General features: G+C 42.0%; 1 protein-coding gene across 12 annotated transcripts in view; it reads left to right on the forward strand.

The window, feature by feature from the left end:
* GRIN2B (glutamate ionotropic receptor NMDA type subunit 2B) overlaps positions 1–25,009 on the forward strand; it is a 543,572-nt gene that overhangs the window by 418,488 nt on the left and 100,075 nt on the right. For all 12 annotated transcript variants that reach the window (XR_013364272.1, XR_013364270.1, XR_013364277.1 and 9 more), the window contains 3 exons: positions 21,206–21,408; positions 22,146–22,317; positions 22,537–22,690. Coding sequence is in view for 1 of the 12 variants with exons in the window: in XM_077870998.1 (XP_077727124.1) it covers positions 21,206–21,408; positions 22,146–22,317; positions 22,537–22,690 (529 nt within the window). In the remaining 11 variants the exon portion in view is untranslated. The remainder of the gene's footprint in view (positions 1–21,205; positions 21,409–22,145; positions 22,318–22,536; positions 22,691–25,009) is intronic.

The following is a 25,009-nucleotide window of genomic DNA, read 5'->3' on the forward strand; positions in this document are numbered from 1 at the left end:
ATCACTCACTGTTCTGCTGAGGATCTCAGTAGACCGCATCACCCATTGCTAAGGCCCAAAGCCTCAGAGTCATCTTTGATTCCTCTCTTTCTCTCCACCTCATGTCAAATTCATCAGCAATCTGGTCATCTCTGTCTTCTAAAACATAACCTGAAACTAACCAATTTGCGTTTCCTCTGTTGCTACCACCATGGTCAGAGTCACCCTCATCTCCTTACTTGCCTTCTGTATCTACCCTTGCTCCTTATAGTCAATTCTCTAGGTCACAGCCAAAGGAGTCCTTTTAGAATATAACAGTTCATGTCAGTTATTTTTCAAAATCCTGCAAAGGCTTTCCATCAAACACAGATGATACAAAACCTCACTATGTGAGCTGTCTTCTCCCCACCCTGCCAGACTCATTTCCTGCCACTCTTCCCTTGGATTCCTAGCTCCACCCAAACTGGCTAATTTCTAAAGCACTCCATGGAATATCCCATTGCAAGATCTTTGCCCCCACAGAGTTTTCTGCCTGAAATCCTCCTTCAGATAGTCACATGACTCTCATTTCAATCAGGTGTCTGCTCACATGTCATCTCTTTATAGAAGACTTCCCTGACCACATCGTACAAATCCCATCACACACCATCCTCTTTTCCATCCTTTATTTTCTTGATAGCAGTTCTCTCTGGCTGACATTTTATTGTATATCTGCTTATTGTCTTTTTCCTTCCCTACAATGTAAACTTCTGGAGGGCAGGAACTGGAATGTTCACCTCAGTCCACATCACCCAGATAAGTGCCAGTCTCCTGATAGGTGTACAATAATATTTGTTGAATTAATGAATTAATGAGTTGAACAACAAAAGCTTATATTCTAAGTATTAGTATATGAAAGTTCTTCCTAAGTTTATGATTCCATCATAAAATGCCAGAGGTGTAAAATGCATAAGGTGCAGAAACTCAAACACATACTTATTTTCTTACTGCTACTGATTGTCCAAATGGATCAGAATGTCTTGCTTAAAGCTAGATCCAGGGCACCGAGTTACAGAGCACAGGTTCACATATTTGCTAAATCTTCTATGCTCACACTCAACCATTTGATTCCTACTCCTGTGTGTTGTTGCCAACAGACACTGAGTATCTGTTGATTTCAATTAGAAAATTATCTTTTCAGAAAAACAGTGGGACCAAGGAGAGAAACTATAAGTCCAGATGTGTGCTTCTTTTCTGTCTTCCACTGCTCCTCTCAGTACACTGAGCTAAATGTGTCTGGGCAAGTGCTAGCAGGGTAGTGAGGGAGAGAAATGAGATAGGTAATCCTCTTCACCCAGAAGGAGCTCTAAAAGAGGGTCTATTGATTTCCTTTCTTTATAGAAATCAGGAAAAAAATGCAAATACCCATCTCTCCATTTCCAATCCCTGTTTAGTATCCTGTTTGACCATCTTATTCTTTTCAATGTGAAAAGATTTCCCTATATTTCTCTACATTCTGTATTTTAGCATTAACATCCGATCAGACCCCAGAACACACATTCATGCTGAATAAAACAGTTGGTGTCCTACCTTATTGGATCTTCTCTTGGTCCAGGTACCTGAATGAAATCCGTCACTTCCTGGTAAGTGCCAGCACTCAAATGGTTTTCACAGATTGGCATTAAGCAATGAATTGTTGGCTGAAAGGAGGGACAGAAAGAGGTCAAGGTAGCATCATTTGAAAGCTGCTACTCCTCCTTCGTGGAATTTTTCCATAGCCTCCCCAATAACACTCATTCCTGGAGTGGACTGTAGTGTACAGGGTTCCATTGAGCTCTAGGAAGAATCAAGGGAGTGTCATAAGTATGGAGTCTTCAGAAATTACAGAGGTATAACAAATGACAGTGGGAAACAATGAAACAAGGCAAACATATATAAAGAAAACTATTACTAACTTCCTCCCAGCTTCACATACCGACCCCAATCATGCCTAGCATGGCAAAAACTGTAGCTGTTTACCAGATAAATTTTGTTTGCTCTTCTTTCTGAGGGTGCATCTGTATTCTATCTCCCAGCTTCTTTTACAGTTAGGTGTGGCCATATAACTGATGCCTAGCCAATGCAATGTGAGCACAAGTGAAGGGTGTCATTCCAGGCCTGGTTCATAAAATCCTCCCACACAAGCTCAGTTATGCTCTTTTGTCTCTGGTCAGCTGAGATGGAGACCCCTCCATGGGGAGCCTGAAAGCTTCATGTTAAATATGCCAGAATCTGCATTGGCCTGAGTCCCCAAGTAATTGCATGCAAGAGGCTGCCCTGCCAACCTCAGTACACTTACATGAATGAGAAAAAAAAGTTCAGGGATACCTGAGTGGTTCAGTAGTTGAGCGTCTGCCTTTGGCTCAGGGTGTGGGCCTGGGGTCCCATGATTGAGTCCTAATGAGGCTCCCTGTGGGGAGCATGTTTTTCCTTCTGCCTAGGTCTCTGCCTCTCTCTCTCTCTCTCTCTCTCTGTGTCTCTCATGAGTAAATAAATAAAATCTTTAAAAAAAGAAATGAAATTCAATTGTGTTATAATACATTTCATAAACTATTTGATATACCAGTTACCCTACCATAGCTAATACACAGGATATTATAAGTTGTTCTTTAATATGTACTTTTCTTTGTTGTGCATTTGATTATAAGTTCCCCGAAAGCAGAATCTGTGTCATTACCTTCTGTACCCCTTGCAGGGTCTCACATAGAGCCTGGCATAAGACACATGTTCAGTAACTAGTTATTGCTCAGGGAGTTTATTTTTACCTATTATTCTAGAGTGAATTAAAACATGGGTAGGAACATGGCCAAATTGTATGGGTTTTTCATTTTGCTTTGAAATCTGTCTTGGGCATGAAGGATCTCTTATGTATGTAGAGCAGCTCAGAACTGACATGGTCAGTGAAGTGTGACACACATTTTTTATTATCCATAAGTGGATTATCTGCTGTGACCTAGCTCTTCCATCATTTCGGCACATTCCTCATATCAACAGCTGTGTGGTAGGCACTGAGAAGGGCCCTGAGCCAAGAAAGAATGAGAAACGGGATGGGTAGGTTTGGGAGTGGGTGCTTGTGTCACTGACTGGGTTATGAGTTGCGAATATATTCTTCAGCAAATATAATGTTGATTATCTTTTTACTATTATATTCATCTCTCTTATTCTCTATTGTGAGATATAATCAAGAGTTGAAAATAGGAATATTTAAGTTAAAACCAGGTAAGGTATTGAATAAACCCCCATCATAGGCAAAACCAGAAATTTTTCAAAGCAGGAATTTATCAGTTTGGCATCAGATCTCTTCGAGGGAACAAAAGGCGTTTTATTTTCACCAGCTAGCTGTAGTGAGGCAGGTGACACATGGTAAATATTAAAATCCTCATTGTATGTGGTGATAAATTTTATCTTGCAGTCCTTGATTAATCCAAAGAAAACCCTGCCAACCTTCGTCCTCAGTTGCAGGGGCCAGTATCCTCCTGAACCTCCTGCTACCATTACCTCCCACTGTGCTCTCTGCCTCTAAAGATCCATTGAAAAATGAGTCTAAACCAAGGGGCTCTCAAACTTCAGCATGCATCACCCAGATTTTTGGGTTCCACCCCCACAGTTGCTGATTCAGTAGGTCTGGAGGGAAGCCTGAGAATTTGCATTTCTAACAAGTTCCCAAGTACTGCTGATGCTGCTGGTCTGGGGACCACACTGGGCACCGCTAGTCTGAGCCCCTTCAGCCTCACACAAACATGTCCAAGTGTGACAGTGTGACAAAGGGAAGCAGCCCGGCAGGGAAGCTCCTTTTCTCATAAAGCAAGACCAAAGCTGTGAATGAAGCTTTGAGTGGAGAGTGAAGTGGGTTGAGACAACTCTGTGGACTGTCACCTAATACCATTCACCCACACTGTCTCTTTTGCCTCTCCAAATTTGTTCACTCACTTCCCCATTGGTAAAATGAAGAGGTCACCATAGATGGATGGCCTTCAATCCTGCTGCCGATTAGAATCACCCCAGGGCATTTAAAAATAATATTGTCGTCTCCTTTATTTAAATGTACTATTTTATCCTGCTTAGAGACTCCAATAGAACTGTCCTGGGACAGGGCCCAGGAATCAGCATTTTTAAAAGGATTTATTTATTGATCTATTGATTTATGAGAGAGAGAGAGAACACTTATGAACATGGGGAGCGGCAGGGGGGAGAATCTTCAAGCAGACTCCCCACTGAGTGCAGATCCCAACACGGGGCTCAAATCCCACAACCCTGAGATCATGGCCTGAGCCAAAACCAAGAGTCAGACGCTCAACCAACTGAGCCACACAGAACCCCCAGGAATCAGCATTTTAACAGCTTCTCAGGAAATTCTAATATAGAGCCTGGTGGAAAACTATTGATTTTCTCTAGATCACTTCCAGATCCAAGAGTCTACATATATGCTCCCTCCTGTGGAATCCCACCATGTCTGTCTGCACCTCTACCCTCTGCCCAGGCCCCCAAGCCTTAAGCCTCACTTGACCCTTTGCCCCAACCCATCGCTTACTTCTTTCTATGCATTTTATATTATATATACTATGTGGCACAGAGTCACTTCATACCTCATTAACTTCCTCTGCTTAATTAGGCAGAGGACAAGTTCCAAACAACTGAAGAATACATGGAAATTCACTGATAAAAATATAAACAACAAATTAGGAGCACTTTTAGAACCCCCAGGAAACGGAAACGTGAACTGTAGAAGCAGAGAAAGGGACCCATTCCTAAAAAAGTGACTTCGACTTATAAAGTCACACAGAGCTCAGTTCACGTTTCATTAAATATTAACTCCACATTATTCTCCCAGGCTGGCCCAACCCCATTTTGTTGTGATTTCTACAGATTTCACACATACTTTATATTTACAACAAGTAACTGAGGTGAAAGGAGTTCTCTTTCCTAAATAACACTTTATCCTTTAAATAAGCAAAATGGGGACGCCTGTGTGGCTCAGTGGTTCAGCGTCTGCCTTCAGCTCACAGCGTGATGCTGGGGTCCTGGGATCGAGCAGTGGCCTCGGTACTCTGCCTTTTCCCAGATGCTCTTCTTTTTCAACCATGAAGATGGTGGAAATGAAGGTGATGGCTTTGCCTGGTAGGAATCCGAATGCTGCATTAATTTTCCATTTTATTTAGGTACAGATTTGGAATTTCCAAGTGCTAGTGGGGTGTAACTTTACTTCGCTTTAATTTTATTCTGAATCTTTGTGACTTGAGCTGGCAACACTAGAGGCTCATTTCTCTTCTGGACTGCACTAGAAACCTTAGTTGGTGGCCTGTTTTCAGTTTGGTTGTCATTTCCAATGAAGTGCTTTGTTTCATTTTCTTTTTTTTCTTGTTGTTGGTGGTGGTTTTCTTCTTTCCCAGTCAAATGGCTTTAACGAAGTTGAGGGACGCTGAGGAAATTTAGTAATTTAAATCCACCCCGTGCCCTGGACAGGAGTCCAGGCCTGGTGCCTTTCTGCTAATTAATTCTCCATGTCAGGCATCTGGAAACCCGCCTCTTCTGCCTCATCTGAGTTGACTAATTAATTAAGCTGAGTTTGTAAACAGGCATTTTCTCCCCCAGCACTTTTTTCATCATCTGTTTCTTTAGCCACAAGCTGGTGACCCCATTTAATGGTAAACTACCTGGCCAATAATTTTGCTCTCCTGCGGACTGAGAAGGTTCCATTTGGAGGCTGCCCAGCACAATACAAGAAGCCCAGGCTTTAGAGGGAGGCAGATAAGAATTTCTATGCAGTTCAGCCATTTCTTAATTATGTGACCAGAGGCAAATTACCTCATAGCTCAAATGTCAGGTTCCCCATTTTTCCCCTGACAGACCTACCACTTAGCCCAGTGTCTGGCATGTCATTGGTATAAATACCTCTAAATAAATAAACACCTCTAAACATCATGTGTTTTTGCTCCTTGGGACACTCATAGTACCTTGACTTTGTGCAGGGAGTAGCTGATTTCAAGACACTTCCACATACATTATCACATTTGTTGCTCTTAAACCCTAGTAGGGGGGTTTTGGTAAATGTTGTTAACACTCATCTTTAACAGAGAATTAGACTCAGCAAGGTTAAGGGACAAGGTCCCATAGCTCGTGGGAGGCAGAGTCTGACCAAGTCCTCACACTCATGGCCAGTGCTTTTGCTTTGAGATCTGGTATTTTCCTGACCTTTAAGAGATGGTGTTTCACTAGATTTTTAAACACTGGGGGGAAAAAAGTTACGCAGGGTATCTCGAGAGCACCTTGTAAGGAAAATGATGAGATACCACTGATACAAAAGATGTTGAAATACCTACTAGAGAAACATTATTTGGTACATGGAAGGATATAGACAGTTTAGCTTCTGAATTTCCCATTCCTTAGCATCCTCCTCTGTCCCACGAGCTTTGCTGATAAAGACACTCAGATTCCCAAAGGCTCAGTGATTTGTCACATTCACAGGACTTGTCAGTGATAGGGCTGGGCCTGAAACTCAACTCTGTGTTCAGTGCTCTTTCAACAGTACTATAATTAAGAAGGACTTACGTCAGCACGGTACTTATTTATAATAAAGAACTCTAAAGTACTTGGTGCTATTTTGTGTTTTAATTCTATCTCTGTCATCTTCTTGCTTCTAACTGCTTCTTAGGTCTTGCCTGAAATGTCCAGCCTTTTCCAAGGTGGATACATTTCAGTTAGCCTCTGCTATGTAACAAACACCCCAAAACTGAGTGGCTTGAAACAACTACAATACAAAGTAATACCATTGTATTACTCAACATTCTTTGATGCAGCAGTTTGAGTTGGGGATGAGCTGGGTGGTTCTTGGGTTCATCTGACATGGGGCTACTCATCTGCTGGGGTAACCTAGATAATCCAAAACAGCCTCACTCGCATGCCTAACTGTTGATACTGGCCATCATCTGTTCCCCATTCTGCAAGTTTGCCCAACCTCAAGGAGGCCGGCTCATGTTTCTTCAGAGTTGTCAGGAACATTCCAAGAAGGCAAGGCCCATTGCACTGTCACTCATCAAATCTCTATATGTATTACATTTTTTGCTATCCTACTGGTCAAAGCAAGTCACAAGGCCAAATCTAGAGTCAATGAGAGAGATGACTACACAAGTATGGATATTGGGATATATGATTCATTGGGTACCACTAATATAATGACCTACTTGAATGGATATAAAAATAATATCTGCCTTATAAGACTATTCTGAGAATTAAATAATGCATGTGCCATGCTTAGCATGGCCCCTGACACATAGTGAAGGCTCAATAAATATTAGTTAGTATTTTAAGCAGAATCGCCATCATGTATTATTAGCTGCCAAGAGCAGGTTCTCCTTTTAAAATCCCACTCGCTCATTTGTCCAGCTAACATTTACTGAGTACCCACTGCAGTACTGTTCCTTATGCTAGGCATTGCATATATAATAATAATAATAATAATAATATTCATTCCTTGCCTTTGAGAAAATTATAGTCCACTAGAGGAGACAAGACACATAGGCAACTCAATATATATGTTTAGCAAGTTCAGTGACTGAGATATGCACAAGGTATTTGGAGAGAACAAAAGAGGTCTACCTAACCCCTCAATCCCGCCTGGGGCTGTGGTGAGGAAAGACTTCTTGGAGTACATACTACTTGAGCTGAATCCTAAAGGTTGAGTGGTGTCATCCAGAAGAGAAGAGATTTAAAATAGAGAATCCCAGTAAGGTAAAGGTATTCTGATAAGAAATAGCATAGTGTGATATTATCAGATAAAGGTAAAGGCTAGGAACCCTGAAGAGAGAAGTTAAAAAAGAAAGCAGAAAGGCCAGAAAGAAGAGAGAAAGGAAGAGAGGGAGGGGGGGAAAAAGAGGGAGGAGGTGGAGAATAACTACATATTCATCCAAGGAGGGTGGTTATCATTCTGTAGGTGAAGGAGGAGGCACTGACAAGCTTTGAAAAAGTGTGGAGTCAGATCTAAATGTTAACAGATCATGCTGGGGGCCAGGTAGAGGATGCACTGGAGGAGATAAGACTGGAGATGGGGAAACCAGTCAGGAGTAAGGTAGGAATCCAGATAAGAGATAGAGTGAGAATGGAAGCCAATGGGAGATTCCTACCTGCCATTTCTAGCCTCCAAAGCTGGGGGAAGGAATTTTGGGAGAAAAGGAATGACTTTGGATTAGCATAGTCCAGAAGATTCCAGAAAGACTATCTTGTACACATTTAACAGATATGTTTGTCGACAGAGTTGGACAGTTCTGCCTAAGGAAAGGGTGGTGGAGCGGGGACAATTGTAGAATGAGTGGCATTACTAGGGATTTAGTCCTCTTGTCCATGGCCTTATTGAAGAAGCAGTTCTATGAATTCTACAAGGTATCTTTTTAGAGGCCATGGACAAGAAAGCAGTTCTATGAATTCTACAAGGTATCTTTTTAGAAACGTATCTTTCGTGACTTTCGTGTTTTTTTCTCTTCTCTGGTCTGGTCTTTTAAAATTATAATGTATTTTTTCAGTGGCTTTGACCTCTTCTATTTGTGCTCCTTCATCGCCTTGGTGATTTTAATGTATCTTTTCAGTGTTCATGCCTTGTTTCTTTTCATATATATTCACAACCTTATGCCTTGGATTTCCTGGATGATCACACTTTCAACTCTGCTGCTTCATTGTCCCTGCAAACACATTCATAATTATTGGAGTTTACATTCAGATTTGTGGTCTGGAAAACATTGTCATTATAACTACACAATATGTTTCTTTTCCACAGTCCCTCCTGTTACTTTCTTTTTGGTCCCTTGTACATGAACACCCTGCTGCACTAAAAACAGCTTTCCACAATCTCCCCTGATGAGGTCCTGCTCCAGTTCTGGCCACCTTTTCTAGCTCTGGATATTTTGCATGAGAACCGGATTTTGCTTGTTTGGTTTACTTTACTGAATGGACAACTATTTGCATCAGTTTTCTTAGCATCTCTGAGATACACTTCAGAGGAGGTGGTAGCCCTGCATGTCTAAGATCTATGGTAGATTCCTGTGTATTTTCAGGTAACCTCTTCTTTAAACATCTTGAATACATTTGGAACTCAGAGGAGGAGAGGATATGATGAAACTTACCAGGAGGCAAAGGGCAGAAGGAGCTGGGAGTAGCCCAGTAAAGCAGTGTTTGAAGAGCAGTATGATCATCTCTGGCTCCTAGGGGTCTCCCATGCAAACTCAGAGCCCTCTGGATGACGACACCACTTACATTTTGTGGATTTTATCCTCCAGCTGCTCTACATTCCTAGTGCCTGTAATGCTGCAGCAGGCCCGAGGCGTGCAGGGCTGCCTAAGGAGAGCAGGATGGGTGGGCTGTTCTGAGTCAGTACCATTTGCTGAGCATCATTATTACTACATGCCTGATACTGTTCTTATGCATCTTGTCTAACGCTTGAAGCAATATAGAGGTTAGTGGGGAAAAGCAAAGTTTCTGACCTCACATTGCCTGGGTTCACATCTTACATCTTACTTTAAGATGTGAACTTAGCATGGGGAACCCTTACACAGGGATCTTACAGGAACCTTCTGCGAATGAGCTCCTAATCCAGGAAAGGGATTTGTAGAAGAGGCACGTGGAGAATAAAAAAGGAGAATAAAGACATGAAAATGACTGGGCCTGGCCTCAAAGTTTGGCATGTAGACCAGTTGGGGAGGAGATGCCAAATGAACTGCTGAGTGTGATTGCTGAAACTGTAGACCCTGTGACCATCCAGGTAACCCTCTTGAGGCCTCCCCAGGGTAGGATGCAGTTACAAGCCACTGTCAGACCTGGTAACAGAAACTGTAGCTGGTTGGCCCTGCCCAAATCCAAACTCTGAGCTTGAATGCAGGTTTCCTGCCTCTCCTTCACTTGGCCCCAGGCAGGGAAGCACTTGCTTAGGAATGGCAGTGGAATCTGCCCGTCACTGGTGAGCCAACCTACTTCTTGGATCATGAGATGTTCAAAAAAAAGCTTATGAGAAATACCACCAATACTACCATAACTTCTGTCATTTACTTGGGGCTCACCGTGTTCCAGGCATTCCACAAAACATTTTATGTTCATTATTTGATTTGATTTTTATCAAAACCCCACAAAGATAGCTATTATCCATTGCCTTTTATAGGTGAGATAAATAGTATGTGATGAGGACTTGTTTTGATTATAAAGACTAGACACCCAACGTGAACTAGCTTAAGCAAAAGGCAAATTTCTTATCAGGATATAAGACTGTCTCATCAGAACCCACAACAGAACTGTGGCTGGATCTCCTGAATAGCTACAAGCCAGGACTCCAGTGCTCTCAGATATCTTAACCACTCTCAATTGTATGTACTTTTCTTGGACCATTGGCTTCATTCTTTTCTCTCTCCATGGGCCAATTTTCTTCATAGGGTACCAAACTTGACTACCCACCACTTCTGAATTTTGCATATTCTAGCATATGCTACTGGGATGAGACTGACTTGGCCCTCTTTTTGGTCCTAAGGTTAAAAATCTGGATTTCACCCAGCAGTCAGATGTTCTGCCCCTTAGGTCAGGGGTAGGCTACGAAGTACAATAACATGGCAGCTACCATAGGACCATGCAGTTGAACTTGAGGAAGAACAATTCACAAAAGAAGGAGAGACTGAAGACTAAGAAAAGAGGTTTGGGGAAAGAGTGAGCTAGAAGTGTCCAACGGGGGGCACCCAGGTGGCTCAGTGGTTGAGCGTCTGCCTTTGGCTCAGATTGTGATCCCAGGTTCCCTCACAGGGAGCCTCCTTCTCCTTCTGTCTATGTCTCTGCCTCCTTCTCTGTGTCTCTCATGAATAAATAAATAAAATCTTTTTTAAAAAGTGTCTGGCAAAAGATGGCAGGTTGGTAGACAAAACAGCAGGCATCCACAGCACAGAGTTTAAAAGGTTGGGAAACTTGTCCAGAGTCACACACAAGTAAAGCCAGGACTCGAATTAGGCCTTTCTGACTTCAAAGCCTATGCATTTAACTGATATGACAAAGTAGAATGAAGTAGTGGAGTGAATGAATTAATACATATAGACTTCATGCATGCACACATTACATATATTACATATGTATACAAATACTTGTGAAGCCAGTGCTCAAATTCAGGAAGTCACATTCGGAATGGTCAGATACTGTGCACCTCACAGCTTCTCATTTGAGGAAAAAGGTGGAGAGTAGTAAAAAGCTAACCTGATGATCTGTGTCCATGACTGAGGCCTGTGGCTTGGGCCCCAAAGACAGATCATAGCAGCACCCCTAGAGTCCACCCACACCCAGGAGTCAGCATCCCTGCTGAGCTGTGTTCTGAAGCAAGCCCATGTTCTGGGCATATTGCACACAAATCTAGAGCTGCGTGATATAGGAGGAAGTTGATTCAGGGAAAGTGGGACTAGCCCTGGTGTTTAAAATTTTTTAAAGGTTTTATTTATTTATTTATGAGAGACACACACACACAGAGGCAGAGACACAGGCAGAGGGAGAAGCAGGCTCCATGCAAGGAGCCCGACGTGGGACTCGATCCTGGATCCCCAGGATCAGGCCCTGGGCTGAAGGCGGCGCTAAACCGTTGAGCCACCCAGGCTGCCCGGTGTCATTTAAATTTGACATGTGTGTCCTTGACTGGCTTCCACATGTCCTAGAGGGTGGTTCAAGGCTCAATTTTGGAGTTTCAGAGAAGGGGCCTCTTTTGGGGGAAAGGTAGATTAGAGGAGATGGTGGAACTCAGCTCTCAGTGATTGAGCCCTCCTGAGTCCCCAAATAGGGGTCTGGGGTTCATGTCCAATGAAACAGAGGCTTGGGAGATTTCCAAGCCTTTCAGACACTTCAGGACAATATGCTGAACAGTTCAGTCCATTTGAGCCTGTGTGGCAAACTGTTAACCAAATTCTCTGACCTAAAATAATTAATGCCCTTTCTAAAATATTCATCTCATCCCATGGCAGGGTTTATGAAGAGGCAACACCTGGCTCATTGGAACTCTTTGGGTTCAAGGCCTTTGGTAAATCTAGAAGGGTCATAGCATTTTTAATCCCTGTGTTTTCTATTTTTTTTTGTATGAAAACAGTGCACAAAACCAAAAGAATTGCATGGAGTTTCCCCCGACTTAATGAATTGAAGTTAAGTTTGAGAAGTTGTGGAGTTTGCTCAGTGTTTCCCCCTTGCCACTTGCAAGCAAAAAACCCCCTTTGTTTCTGGGAGGAAGTTAGTCATGTTAAAGAGTCGTACCCATGTTTCGATAGTAGGGGTAATAATGATAATGAGGAGGGGGAGAAGGAAGAGTAAATAGCAAATACTTTGTGCACAAAGCTGAAATGTACCAGGCACAGAGAGATGAAGTAACTCACAGAGGTCACAGAGCTTGTCTGCGTCATGCCTCCTACTGCCACCTGCTACCATCCTGCCTATCAGGCCCACCCATGGACTTCAGTTGCCACTTACCACAAAGCCATTAGACACATCCGTCGCTCATGGTTTCTGGGAGGCTGAGGTGAGAGTGGGAGGCTATGGGGCTGAAGCAGACTCTTCCCTCTCAGATCACAAGAAGGTGAGGAATGAAGAGGTCAGAAGTAGTCTCTTGCCAACATGGCATAGTGAAAGAAACATGGACTTCTAAAGTCAAAGAGATCTGAGGTACAACCCTGGACACTCAGTGAGTCTGTGTTTTATCTGTATTACGGGTATAACCACATCCCCTTTTGGGGAATTAGTGACCAGGGAATGCCTTGACTCCATGTGAAGTGCCTGGCACAGGGTCCAGCCCAGAATAGCTACAATTACTCCAGTATTGTCACTGGCTTCATTCTCCTTTCTCTCTCACTAGGCCAGTTTTCTCATCACATCTGCTTGTGGGGTTGTCTGCAATGACCACAACTGTTTTCTGGTGCCCAGGGAATCAGCAGCTTCCATTCCTGGCACCGGCTCCTACTCTAGCTCGCCATGTTCCCATTCCTCCACTCTCCAGAGCAGGAGAGACAGAGGCAAGAGCAAGCGGAGAACAAGGATCACTCAGAGGGCGATGGCTGGCAGGCGCGGTGGGTATGCACGGTCCCCAGGGAGCCCCCGGCTCTCTTGGAGAGGCAGGAGTCAGACAGGGATAGCAGCAGAGGCCTGTGAGGACAACAGATGTCTCAGTTTCAGGAGACTCACGCAAGTGCCAGGCAGGAGTGGCCGGATGGACCTCCCTTTGGCCCGTGTGTCCCGAGCTGCCAGTCCCCAGCTTCCTGAGTGCCAAGGCAATAATAGGCCCAGGCAGTCATGGGTCAAATTTGAATATGGAAATTACTTTCTAATGCATTTTTCAAATGCTGGATTCCTAAACCTAGACATCACTGAGTATGCAAATGATTAGGAGAAGGAGCGTCAAGCTGTGCCAGTGGCCTTGTTAGGTACTCAGTGCAGCAGATTTCGCCATTATACTTACAGCAATGCTTGTGGAACTGAGTCCGTTCAGGGCAACTTTATAATCAGGATGCTGGAGAGACCCAGAATTCAGAGAAGCAGTACATGCATCAGCCTTTACCTCCTAAGGCCTTTTTTTGTAGAAGAACACCAGAACTACACCTAGTGGAGCCTTTGGAGGGTACCATGTATTTTGCCTCTGGTGACATCACTCAGTGATTTATGAAGAACACGCTTGTTCAAGCCAGGACAGGGACAAAAAGAAGTAAAGTAACACAGTCTCTGCCCTAGAGCACTTAAAGACCTATTTCAGAGACAGGGATTTATATATTAGACTATAGCTAGCATTTTAATATAACAGCAAAAGGGAGTGGTTGGCCCACAAAATTATTCTAGAGAAGCAACTAGAGCTTTTTCTTTGAGCAGGGATGACCAGGGACAGCTTCTTGGAAGTGATGAGGCCTGAGAAGGACTGAGAAGGATGCAGAGCATTTGAGAGGCTTGGGAGGGCCAACAGAGGGAAGGCTAAGCAATGCAGAGGGCAAGGCTATATGTCTGTCACACTGTATAGGACAAGCTCTGTGCAAAAGGAAGAGCAAGGAACGCTTTGAGAGTGGGGTAGATCGTTTTTTCTTTTCTTTTTTTTATATTTTATTTAAATTCAATTCACTAACATGTAGTATAACACCAAGTGCTCATCCCATCAAGTGCCCTCCTTAGTGCTTGTAGCCCAGTTACCCCATTCCCCCACCCTTCTCCCCTTATACAACCCTTTGTTTCCCAGAGTTGGGAGTCTCTCATGGTTTGTCTTCCTCTCTATTTTTTTCCCTACTCAGTTTCCCTCCTTTCTCTCCTAGTCCCTTTCACAATTTCTTATATTCCACATATAGATCTTTTTTCTTTAAACTCAAGTGGGAAAACCAAATGTTCTATGTAAAGAGACATACTATGGAAGAAAAGTAAAGGTAAAATTATGTGCATGAAAAAATATAGCAAAAACAGAAGACAAATCTCAGAGGGAGAACAATATTTCAAGCATATCTGACAGATAAGGGATTACTCTCCTACTACACCAAGAGCTCCCTACAAATAGATAAGAAAGACAAACACCTCGATGGAAAATGGGTGAAGGATCAGATAGAGGGTAAAAGAAAAATCTTAAATGCTACCAGATGTGCAGAGGTGCTCTCATTGCAAGCCAAGGAGATGAAAATTTAAGCAATTAGATACCATTTTTCATTCCTTAGATGGGCAGATGTTAATGGTGATAAAAAAAAAGAAACAGTGCTGATGAGAACGTGTGCAAGGAGCACTCTTGTGCTTTGCAGATAGGAAGTTCCATCACTAAACACCTTTGGGAAAGTATTCCAGCAACATTGAGGACATTTAAAAACATAAATATCCCTTCATTTTGCTTATTCATTCCTGGAAATTAATGCTTTGGAAATACCAAGATATGTATTAATTATTTTGGTCAAAAAATGTTTAAGTAAATATCCTAAATACATTGAGTCATGCCCATTATTATGGACTACCTTGCAGCTGTTAAAAGGAGTTAGATCTAACTGGGAAAGCCCATGATGTACAATGAAGTGAAAAAAGCAAGTTGCAGAGACAGGTATATATTATGATACGATTTTGGAAAACACACACAAGCCTGAGCACACTTATCCCATTTTTCATATATATGTATATGTATTTTGTATGAATACAGAGAATGGATGGCCATACACCATAATGTCCACTTGGTTACCAATGATGGGGAAGGGGGGCAGACATGGAAAAATAAAGATTGAACAAAATGTAACACTCAGACACTAAACCTTTAAAAGTCCTCAGAGGTAAGATGGGTGGCTTTAGGGGAAAAGAAATGGGAGTGCCTTCCTATCCTCAGATTTTTGCTGTGCTAGGACTCTCAGGCCTGCCCTGGAACAGCACAGACACAGGACACATGTCTAGGGGCAGCTACCTAATGTGACATGCTTTGGGGAGGAACAGGATGCACGTTTGGACTACCTTACAGACACCCTGCCTCCTCTTTTAGCTTGTTCAGGGAGATCACAGGTAGTTTTACATTTTGCATTTTTAGAGTCAGTGGACTGTGTAAAAATAAGCAGCAAATATTTAGTGTTAGAGCCAGATGCCATCTCCAACAAGAAACAAAAACACTTTGAGTTTTGAAAAATAACCTTTGACACCTAAAGAGGCTCTAATAAGTGCTTTTGTTCCAGGATCTTCAGAAATGGCTTTCCATCCATGCAGATGAGAGAGGCAGCCCAGGGAGACTGGTGTCCTTTGGTATCTGTGCAAAGACCGCAGCAACATTCACAGCAGCTGTGCCCTGCCCAGGCCCTCTCCCTTCTCTGCGATGACACATTCACCAAAGAGACAAAGTCAGGGGCTTCCAGCAGAAACGTGGTCCCTGTGGTCTTCTTTTTTATGCGTGGCCTTCTCGGGGTGCTAATTGGTGACAGTTTTGTGAGTGGTCATGGAGGAGATCTGTTAGCTAGCAGAAGGAAGACTTTGATGCCTAAAATCACCACAGATCGGTTCTCTAGTATTTTCATGAGCAAAGGCTTATGGGATAAAATGCTGCAGGTTCATGAGGTAGACTTCTTGTAAGAAGAGATTCCCAGCTGAACAGGGGTTCAGCTTGTACCCAGAGTACCAAACCGGAACCCCTCAAAATGACTCCATGCTTTTCTGAGAAACCTAATCAGGGATTTTTTTTTCTTTTTTCCTCTTGAGAAAGATGATTTCAGTCCTCAAGAGCTCTTTGTAAATGTTAGTATGGCAAAGAACTGCATTTTTTATAGACAGATGTTGTCATTAAACGTGTGTGTGGTAATGATGTTTGTTTAGTGCTTATCTCTGAGGAATTCAGAGCACTTTATAGACATTTTCTTCATTATTTCCTCCAGGTTTTTCTTTTTCTGATTATATTTTAATCTCAGCTATAAATTCTTCATTCAATTTTTCTCACTGTACTTTCTCCGAAATATCTCCCATTAACTTCATTTCCTACTACTCTCTGCATTTCCGGTATTACAGACTTGTACCAGTTTGGATGTTCTAGGAAAGCATCCAGATGTTTCCCTGTTAGGGTCTCAGGCTTCTCTTTGTCTTTTTGCCGTTCCTCGTCACTCTGAACAAACTCTCTCATCTGTAATATTTTCACTATACTTCCTCCCCCTTAAATGAGTTGTTGAAACAGACTTCATTTTTCTACATAAAAAGTTCCTATCATACTTAGCTGTTCAGTTGTTTCTAACTGCTTGCTCCTTGCCCTGAGGTAGCTCATTTGAGGTAATTAAACATGTTCTTTAACACGGGCACTGTGTATTGGCATTGTGAATCTGTTATTTATCGCAGAGGGCTTTTTTTTTCTCCTAAAACTGTTTCTCCTTTCAGTCCTCAAGAATTTAACTTTTCTTCTTCACTATAGTCATCCTTGAAGAAACAATAAAAAAGAATCATTACTTTAAGACAAGCTAATCTTTTTGTGTAAATGAATCAGATACTTCCCTCCCTTTAGGAAATAACCATGTAGAACACTTTTCCCCTGGGTTCTAATCAGATGGAAGTGTGGTAGAGAGCCTCTGTCCTAAAAAGATCCTAGGATCATGAGATTTTATGCAAGCCATCGTAGAAATCATTTCCTTACTCTACTAGTTTGGGAACTGAGACTCAGAGTTTTTAAGCATTTGTCTGTGGTCACAAAAATACTTAGAGTTACATTCAGAATTTAGGGTAGGAGACAAGACACCTAAACAGTTAAAGTCACTAAATAAGGTAGTGAATAGCATGAAATAATGAATTATTTGGTTCCTGTGGGCCATTTGTGAACTGGAAAATATTTAATAAATGGGAGATAAGGATGAGCAGAGGAAGCCCTGAATTATAGTGTTTGCCAATTTCATGGGTGCCCCCAACTAATTTCAAGCTACAAGCATAATAATGCCATTGAACAAGGAGGTGGGAAGAGATGAGTGCTATCCAGTTGGTTCTCTAGAAAATGCAGATTGTGCAGCTAGAATGAATAAGTCTTTAAGGAAGAGGATAACTGAACTAGACCATTTCTCCCCACACATCATACCTTTCAACCATGAAGGACTATCCTTGATCTTTCTTTTGAGCAACTGTAGGACTTTGATCCTTTGCTCTTGCTCTTGACTCAGTGAATAAAGTACTCTTTGCCTAATGCACTATGACATTTCAAGACCTGGATCAAAGATAAGAGTCTTCATCAAGCTTTCCCCCTACCCCTTCAGAAATAATCACTTCTATTCTGAATCCCAGAATGCTTTATACCTTTTATTAGGTAATTACCAAAGCCTAATTTGATATTATTATCAACAGATAGTATCTTTCCCCATAAGACTGTCCTCAGAGGACAGGGATCATGTTTACTCCTTCATTGTCAGAGCAGCAGTGCAATGTAGGGGAGACAGCCCAAGCTTGGGAGCCAAACAGTTCAGTTTCGAACCCTAACATTGCACTCTCTCACCATGACGGTGTAAGTCATCAAACCCCTCTGTGTTCTCATCTGTAAAATGAGACACTAAATAATAGTCCCTATCTCACAAGCTTGCTGTGATGATTAATGAGATGATTAGAATGTTCAGTGCCTACCATATACTAGGCCCTTGCTAAATGCTACCTGGTGTTGTTATCTGTAACACAGAGCCCAGAGCCTGGCACAGAATAGGCATACAGCTGCTATTGGTTGAATTGATCTGAAGTGAAGCAAGGAATGAACCTGCTAGGTTGTTGGGAAGTTGGGAAAAGGTGTGCTAGTGGGGACTCCATATGCAGGTTATTGTTGGATAAATGAGAATGATCTAGTAAATAAAAATCATTTGATCATAGGATTATAGGATCAAAACCTAATTTTCCAGCTGTGGTATGATGAACACAGAGCAGAGTGGGATCATCTGTGCCCTTCCCTTACCCCATGTACTAGATATTGTAAATCCATAAATATAACATTTGTTATTGCAGTAGCTTTTATAAACTGCTGTTAGTTGAAATATCTCCTTTTAAATGCTGTGCATTTGCTTTTTGAAAAAATATAAATGCTAGATTTTATGTATAAATACTATTAAATCTCATCCCACTTGGTTTAGTCCATTCCAATTAATTCATATCACTTCCAACCTTGATTCTGCAATGCAGTGTATCTTCTATCCCATTTAGCTTGTGTTATTTGCAATTTTGTAAGCATTCCTTCTGTTTGGTTTTATGAAACACTACACAGGCCACTTGTAAGAACAGAGTGTCCTGACGTGTCCCTAAAGACATCTTTCCATGTTGGGATTGATTCATTAAACAATCTTTTTTTTTCTTTTTTGGATAAATATTTTACACTCCTTTCAAATCTGTCAAAGTATACAATAATCTATATTATATTTCATATGGTTCACAAGGGTTCATGAAAAACCTTGCCAAAATGCTATGTCTGCAGCATTTTTGTTTTACAGATACAGTAAGTCTATTATAAGTCTATTAGAAAAGAAAATGCTGCTTGCTTGTTGAAACCTGTTCCTGATTAACCTATAGTAGTTCTCAGTATCAGTAACTTCCTTTTCCAATATGAACAAAGGATTAATATTTCAAAATAGTGAAGTCAACTCTGTCAAGGTAAATTAAGCTGAATGCGCACACCTTGACCATCCAGGTGAGAAATTTGAACACATCCTGAGGGCAATGAAAGGCTGTTGGAATTCTTGAACAGGGATTATATAACCAAATAATGTTTTAGGAAGAGCCATCTGGCAGCAGTGTCCACAGTGCACTCTGGGGGGTGGGTACCCTGTGTGAAGTTTGAAGTTGCCTACAGTAATTGCAGAATGGGCTGCTGTACTACTGGACTAGGCTAATAGCAGAAAAGATAGAAGAGAATACATTTAGATTTAAAAGAAAAAACCTCAAAGGGACTAGTGAGAGAAGATGATAAGGGCAGAAAAAAATAAATGAAAATAGGTATATTAGGGGTTCCCAACTTTTCCCCATCGTGGAACATGCAGAAAATGCTATCAGTTTGGCCACTGGGATAAATAGGGCAAGTTGGAGGTAACTCAACATCATGGGCCCCCAGGGCTCCCCTCTCCCAAGTCCTACCTCCTCTCTCACCACTAGCTGAAGACATAAATATCCCCATATGGCTGGGAAGCCATTTGGATATTTCTGCTTGACAAATAAGTACTCTTAGCAATATGAAGAAAACCAGACTTGCACAAATATAGGACCTTTGGTACGGAGAAGACAATACACAAAAAGGAAAGCAAACATTTGGTTCAGTGCATAATTCTGAATCAGAAGTCAAACATGGTTTGCACACTTGGCAAACCCTGGCACCAAGGTTAATGCTCAACAAGTTGGTCCTGGACACCAAGCTGCTGACCATGTTATAGTGATCCAATAAAACAAGGGCAGTAGCTGTACAGACCTAATACAGGCATGGAAATAGCACCTACTAGGCAGGTGGGAGGGAGATAAAAACCACACCTAGGGAGTTTCTAGGTAGAAACCCCACCATAGACAAAAGCAGACACAAAGGAAGGCATTTTGGGTTTGTGTGAATACGGAAATCTAAGCCTATTTGCTTGAAAATTTATGAAGTACTGCCCATTTGTTGCTCCTTACTGATTTATGTAGTTCATAATTAAGTAGTTTTGTAGTCCTGGTGCCTCACTTATGCTGCTAATTTGCATTGCTCCATGGAGGAAATTATAGATTGGGAAAACGCAGGAGCTTACAATCCATAATTCCTGTGGTAATTGAAGATCTTTGGTTATAGAAAATGAAAAGGTGTTCCCTCTTCAGTAAACTCAAGGGCAGAGTGAGAACAAGAACCCACCAACGAAGTCCTACAGATTCTATTATAAAAACAGGAATGAATGGCTCTTCTAAAAGATAATGGGACCCACACATTTCTCCCAATGATTGGCAGCAGGGCCACCATGTGAATGATTCCAGGGGGCATCCACTTCTCACATTGGAGTATATTTGAGTGGTGCTCCCTGAAGATGGGGACACAGCCTGTGCACACAGAAAGACCTATATGGTCCATCCCAGGGCTCCCACCCAACCCAGCAGGTGCATACCTGCATTGACTTGTGGCATTCACGACCAGCCCAACCATGCTTCCTTCCCCAGCTAAGCTATGTCAGTATTCTTTAATCCTGACTTATCATTTTATTCCAATTCAGATCTACTCAGTTCTCCACATGACTTCCCACTGGACTTCTGCTACAAGCCAAAACACATCCTTCTGGCTCATTTGCTCCAGTCATTCTGTTGACCTTTCCAGAGCTATTTGCTGCTTTCACTATCATGCTCCTTGTTACAGTTAAGTAGAAAAAACTGCCAGCCACACAAGGCAGGAGACGCTGTTATCCTCCCAGCACTTGGTATAGGCTTTAGTGTTAGCACTTACCATCTATCACTGTAAACGTTTGTTTACATTTTGGACTTCCTCACTCAGTGTAAGTTTGATGAAGGGCAGAACGATGCTTCTTTGAGCCACAAGGTTTTGCAGGGTGCCCAGCACATAGTAGATCCTCTTTTTCACGTATGGTAAGTGAGTGAGTAAATTAATATATTACCTTTCTTAGGTATGGACATGGTAGTCTTATTCTGAGCATATGGGTTAAAAAGCATTTCCTCTCTATTGTGTACAATGCCTGTGTCCATTGACCTTTGTTTAATAGCTTCCTGGGTGATGCTAGGAGAAGCTGCTAGGATATATTGCCAGTGGTTTCTGAGTCTTTTGTTTACCCCCATGCAGGTGGGGAAGTGGAAAGACAAATCCTTGCAGATGAAGTACTACGTGTGGCCCCGAATGTGTCCTGAGACAGAAGAACAGGAGGATGACCATCTGAGCATTGTAACCCTGGAGGAGGCCCCCTTTGTCATTGTGGAGAGTGTGGACCCTCTGAGTGGAACCTGCATGAGGAACACAGTCCCCTGCCAAAAACGCATAGTCTCTGAGTATGGCCCCTTCCCCAGTGCTCTGGGTGGCATGGGATAGTCAGATTTAGTACGGCTGTCAGCACCTACCTGAGGCATAGAATGAATTTGGTACCGTGTTCAATTTTCATTTACTACTGAGCAACGGAATGACTAGCAGTTCTGTGGTTCTGTCCAGGTCATGACCCAGGGGAATTACTTCTAACTGTGTTCACATATTTTTGGCCTTGCCTGGTCTCAACAACCAGGACTTCAAATTTATGGAGATTCAAATTTGCCTTGATGTTGAACTATGTTTTCTTGAGTCATCATGCCCTGTAATTTTGAGATTTAGAAACAATTTTGGAAATTGGTAAAACTAAGCTAAACTATTAGAAGTCAGGATGATGATTCTCTTTGGTGAGGGTGGGAAATGCCTGGAAGAGAAAATAAAAGGGTAATTTTTCTGTATCTCAATTTGGTGCTGGTTAAATGGGTGGGTTCAGTGTGGGCAGATTTATCCAACTGAACCCTCAGGGTATGCACATCTTCCTGATGTATGTTATACTTCAAAGGAGCACTAAAAATTGGGAGAAAACATGGTTCAATCTGATGAGTTAATGAAAGAATTACAGTTCCGTGGTCTGATTTATTTCCTCACTCAGGTGCTGAGCGGTGAAGGGAGGACCTGCTTTTGGGTTGGAGTTTTAATGGTAAGGGTAATATCTGCTCTCTTGTACAAAGCCTTGTTTTGTTTTCTTGTTTCTTCAACTGGTTAGGAATAAAACAGATGAAGAGCCAGGTTACATCAAAAAGTGCTGCAAGGGGTTCTGTATTGACATCCTTAAGAAAATTTCTAAATCTGTGAAGTTCACCTATGATCTCTACCTGGTTACCAATGGCAAGCATGGGAAGAAAATCAATGGAACTTGGAATGGTATGATTGGAGAGGTAAGTGTCAGAAAGTAAGGGCCATTTCCATTTTTCATTTATTTTGTTTCATGCAAATATATAAAAAATGCTCATTTATAAATTTTAGAAAATGCAAGACAGCAAATGGACTTTCCTGTTCCCACTATACGAAGGATACCACTGCCAGGCCATGTTTTCCTTGCAGTGTTCCTTTGCCTTCCTGAGTGCTCTAATTGAAGCATTGTGCCTTTCTCCCAGGTGGTTATGAAGAGGGCTTACATGGCGGTGGGATCACTCACCATCAATGAGGAGCGATCTGAGGTGGTTGACTTCTCTGTGCCCTTCATAGAGACTGGCATCAGTGTTATGGTGTCACGCAGCAATGGGACTGTCTCACCATCTGCCTTCTTAGGTAAGTGATATGCTTGCTGGTGTGAAGCAATTGAACATAAAAACAGGTACTTGGGATCCCTGGGTGGCGCAGCGGTTTGGCGCCCGCCTTTGGCCCAGGGCGCGATCCTGGAGACCCGGGATCGAATCCCACGTCGGGCTCTCGGTGCATGGAGCCTGCTTCTCCTTCTGCCTGTGTCTCTGCCTCTCTCTCACTCTCTCTCTCTCTCTCTCTGTGACTATCATAAATAAATAAAAATTAAAAAAAAAACAGGTACTTTATGTGAGGGTTAAGTGAAGGAGCACATGGCCAGGCTCTTTCAACCAGGAGGTGCTTTGCTAGTAGTTTATTTAATTTGGGGGTCTTGAGAATAGATTATTCTCAAACATGAAAACTGAAGAACACCCAAAACCAATAGGGTAGAATAATACCCTGTAAAGAAACAGTGCTGGGCCCCTACTTTAGTCCCATTCCTGCCACTTATTCATCACTTGACCCTGAGCAAATATGCTCCATCCTGGGACTTCGTTTCATCATCCATAGAAGAAGACATTTCAACCAGCTGATTTCCGGGGCTACTTCCTGCTTTAATGATTTCTAATTCTAGCTATCATTGAAATAACTTTTTAATTGTCTTCCAAGAATTGAGCTTCAAGCTACCAAAAAAGGTTTTCTGTTTTTACATGCATTTTTCTGAGCTTTGCTAGGTACAGCTGATCCGATGCTTCCTCCCATTCTACACCATCCTTCCTCGTGCTGTTGTATACTTCTCTATTCTCCAGCATCACTTATGTGTCAAAAGCCTTAGATATGATATAAGACCTGGTGAGATAAGGCCAAGATTTCAATTAGATGAGGTCCTTTGTGAGCTCATACCCCATATTTTTTTTCAGGGGCTGTGAGAGCAAAGGGTTGAGAAATAAAATGTCACCTTAAAAACAGGACATTGGACTGGGAGACAGGCGGCCCAGCCTGGGCATAAACAAGCTGTAAGCCCTTGGACAAGTCACAAACTCTCTGAAGGACATCAACTTTTTTTTAAAATGAAGATATTGGAATAGACCTTGACTAATGTTTCTTTAAGCTCTATCCAGTGGGCAGGGGGGAAAGGAAGTTTTTAATGAATGTACTATAAAGTGGAGTTATAGATCCCATAGAATTTTTCCATAAATTACTCGTTTCTCAGCTAACCTTCTTACAGTGAAGCAGATTCTGGCCCTGCCAATTTTATGTGAAATATTAATAGATAGCACACACTCTATGCATTAATCCTCATAGCAGTTTTGTGTATTTCATTTGCTTTTCTCCTTTGCAAGGATAATTGGAACATTAAGAGATACAGACAAAACTACATTCTAATTCTAACCCATCACTATAGCACTAACCTCAGCTCCTGAACTGGAAGAGCCAGTGATATATCAGCATAGCCCTAGAATGACATAGCAATGCCAGGCAGGGTGTGTGTGTGTGTGCGTGTGTGTATGTGTGTGTGTGTTTGGAGGAGAAGCAGTTAGTTGCTTCTAAGGGGTAAAAGAAGCCAACATTTATTGAACACCTATTTTGTGGTGTTCCAAACATTACTGTATATCCTTCTGTTATATTATCTCATTGATACTCATTGATAGTATTATTATACCCATTTTATGGCTCAGGAAACTGAATCTTAGACCTGTTAAGGAATTCTCCAACAATCTATCAGTTCACAGCTAGTAGACCCAGGATTAAAGCGCAGATGTGGCTGCCTTCAGAGTCTGTATTCCAGTACTCATGGGGACATTTCAGAGTGCAACTCCTAATCCAGGCACTGGTGGACAGAGGCTAGGAAGTGATATAATGCAATGAGAAAGTACAAACTTTGCCCCAGAATACCTCAGATTATAACCTGGCCCTGCCACTTTCTGGCTATGAACTTGGAAAGGACCTTGACTTCTGTAAAATAGATATGATTATACCATAATGAAAGAGCAGGATTATACAAAACATATGGTGAAAGTACTTTCTACATCATAAAACCCAACACAAATGTTTGTTGTATTTTATGTACAAAAAGTTGCCATGGACTCAATGGGGGAAAAGAAAGCCTAGAGAGGATGCTTTTACTCAGTTATTCCCTAATCTTAGAAGTAAAATCAAGGTAGGACTGCAATTGGTGAGAGCTGAGGGGGAGGGGCCTTCCTCACTCCACCATATAGAGGCTTTGAATTAAACCTGCTACCCTCACATCTCTGGCTGCCACTGAAAGGTTTTGCATTTCACAGTTGGTATGTGTCTTATCAAGGTCCTTTTTAAAATGTTAAGTGACCAGGTTTTTATAATTCCCTTCAAAAATTCAAAAGTAAA

The sequence above is a fragment of the Canis aureus genome, chromosome 25, assembly GCF_053574225.1.
Source record: "Canis aureus isolate CA01 chromosome 25, VMU_Caureus_v.1.0, whole genome shotgun sequence".
NCBI classification, from domain to species: Eukaryota; Metazoa; Chordata; class Mammalia; order Carnivora; family Canidae; genus Canis; species Canis aureus.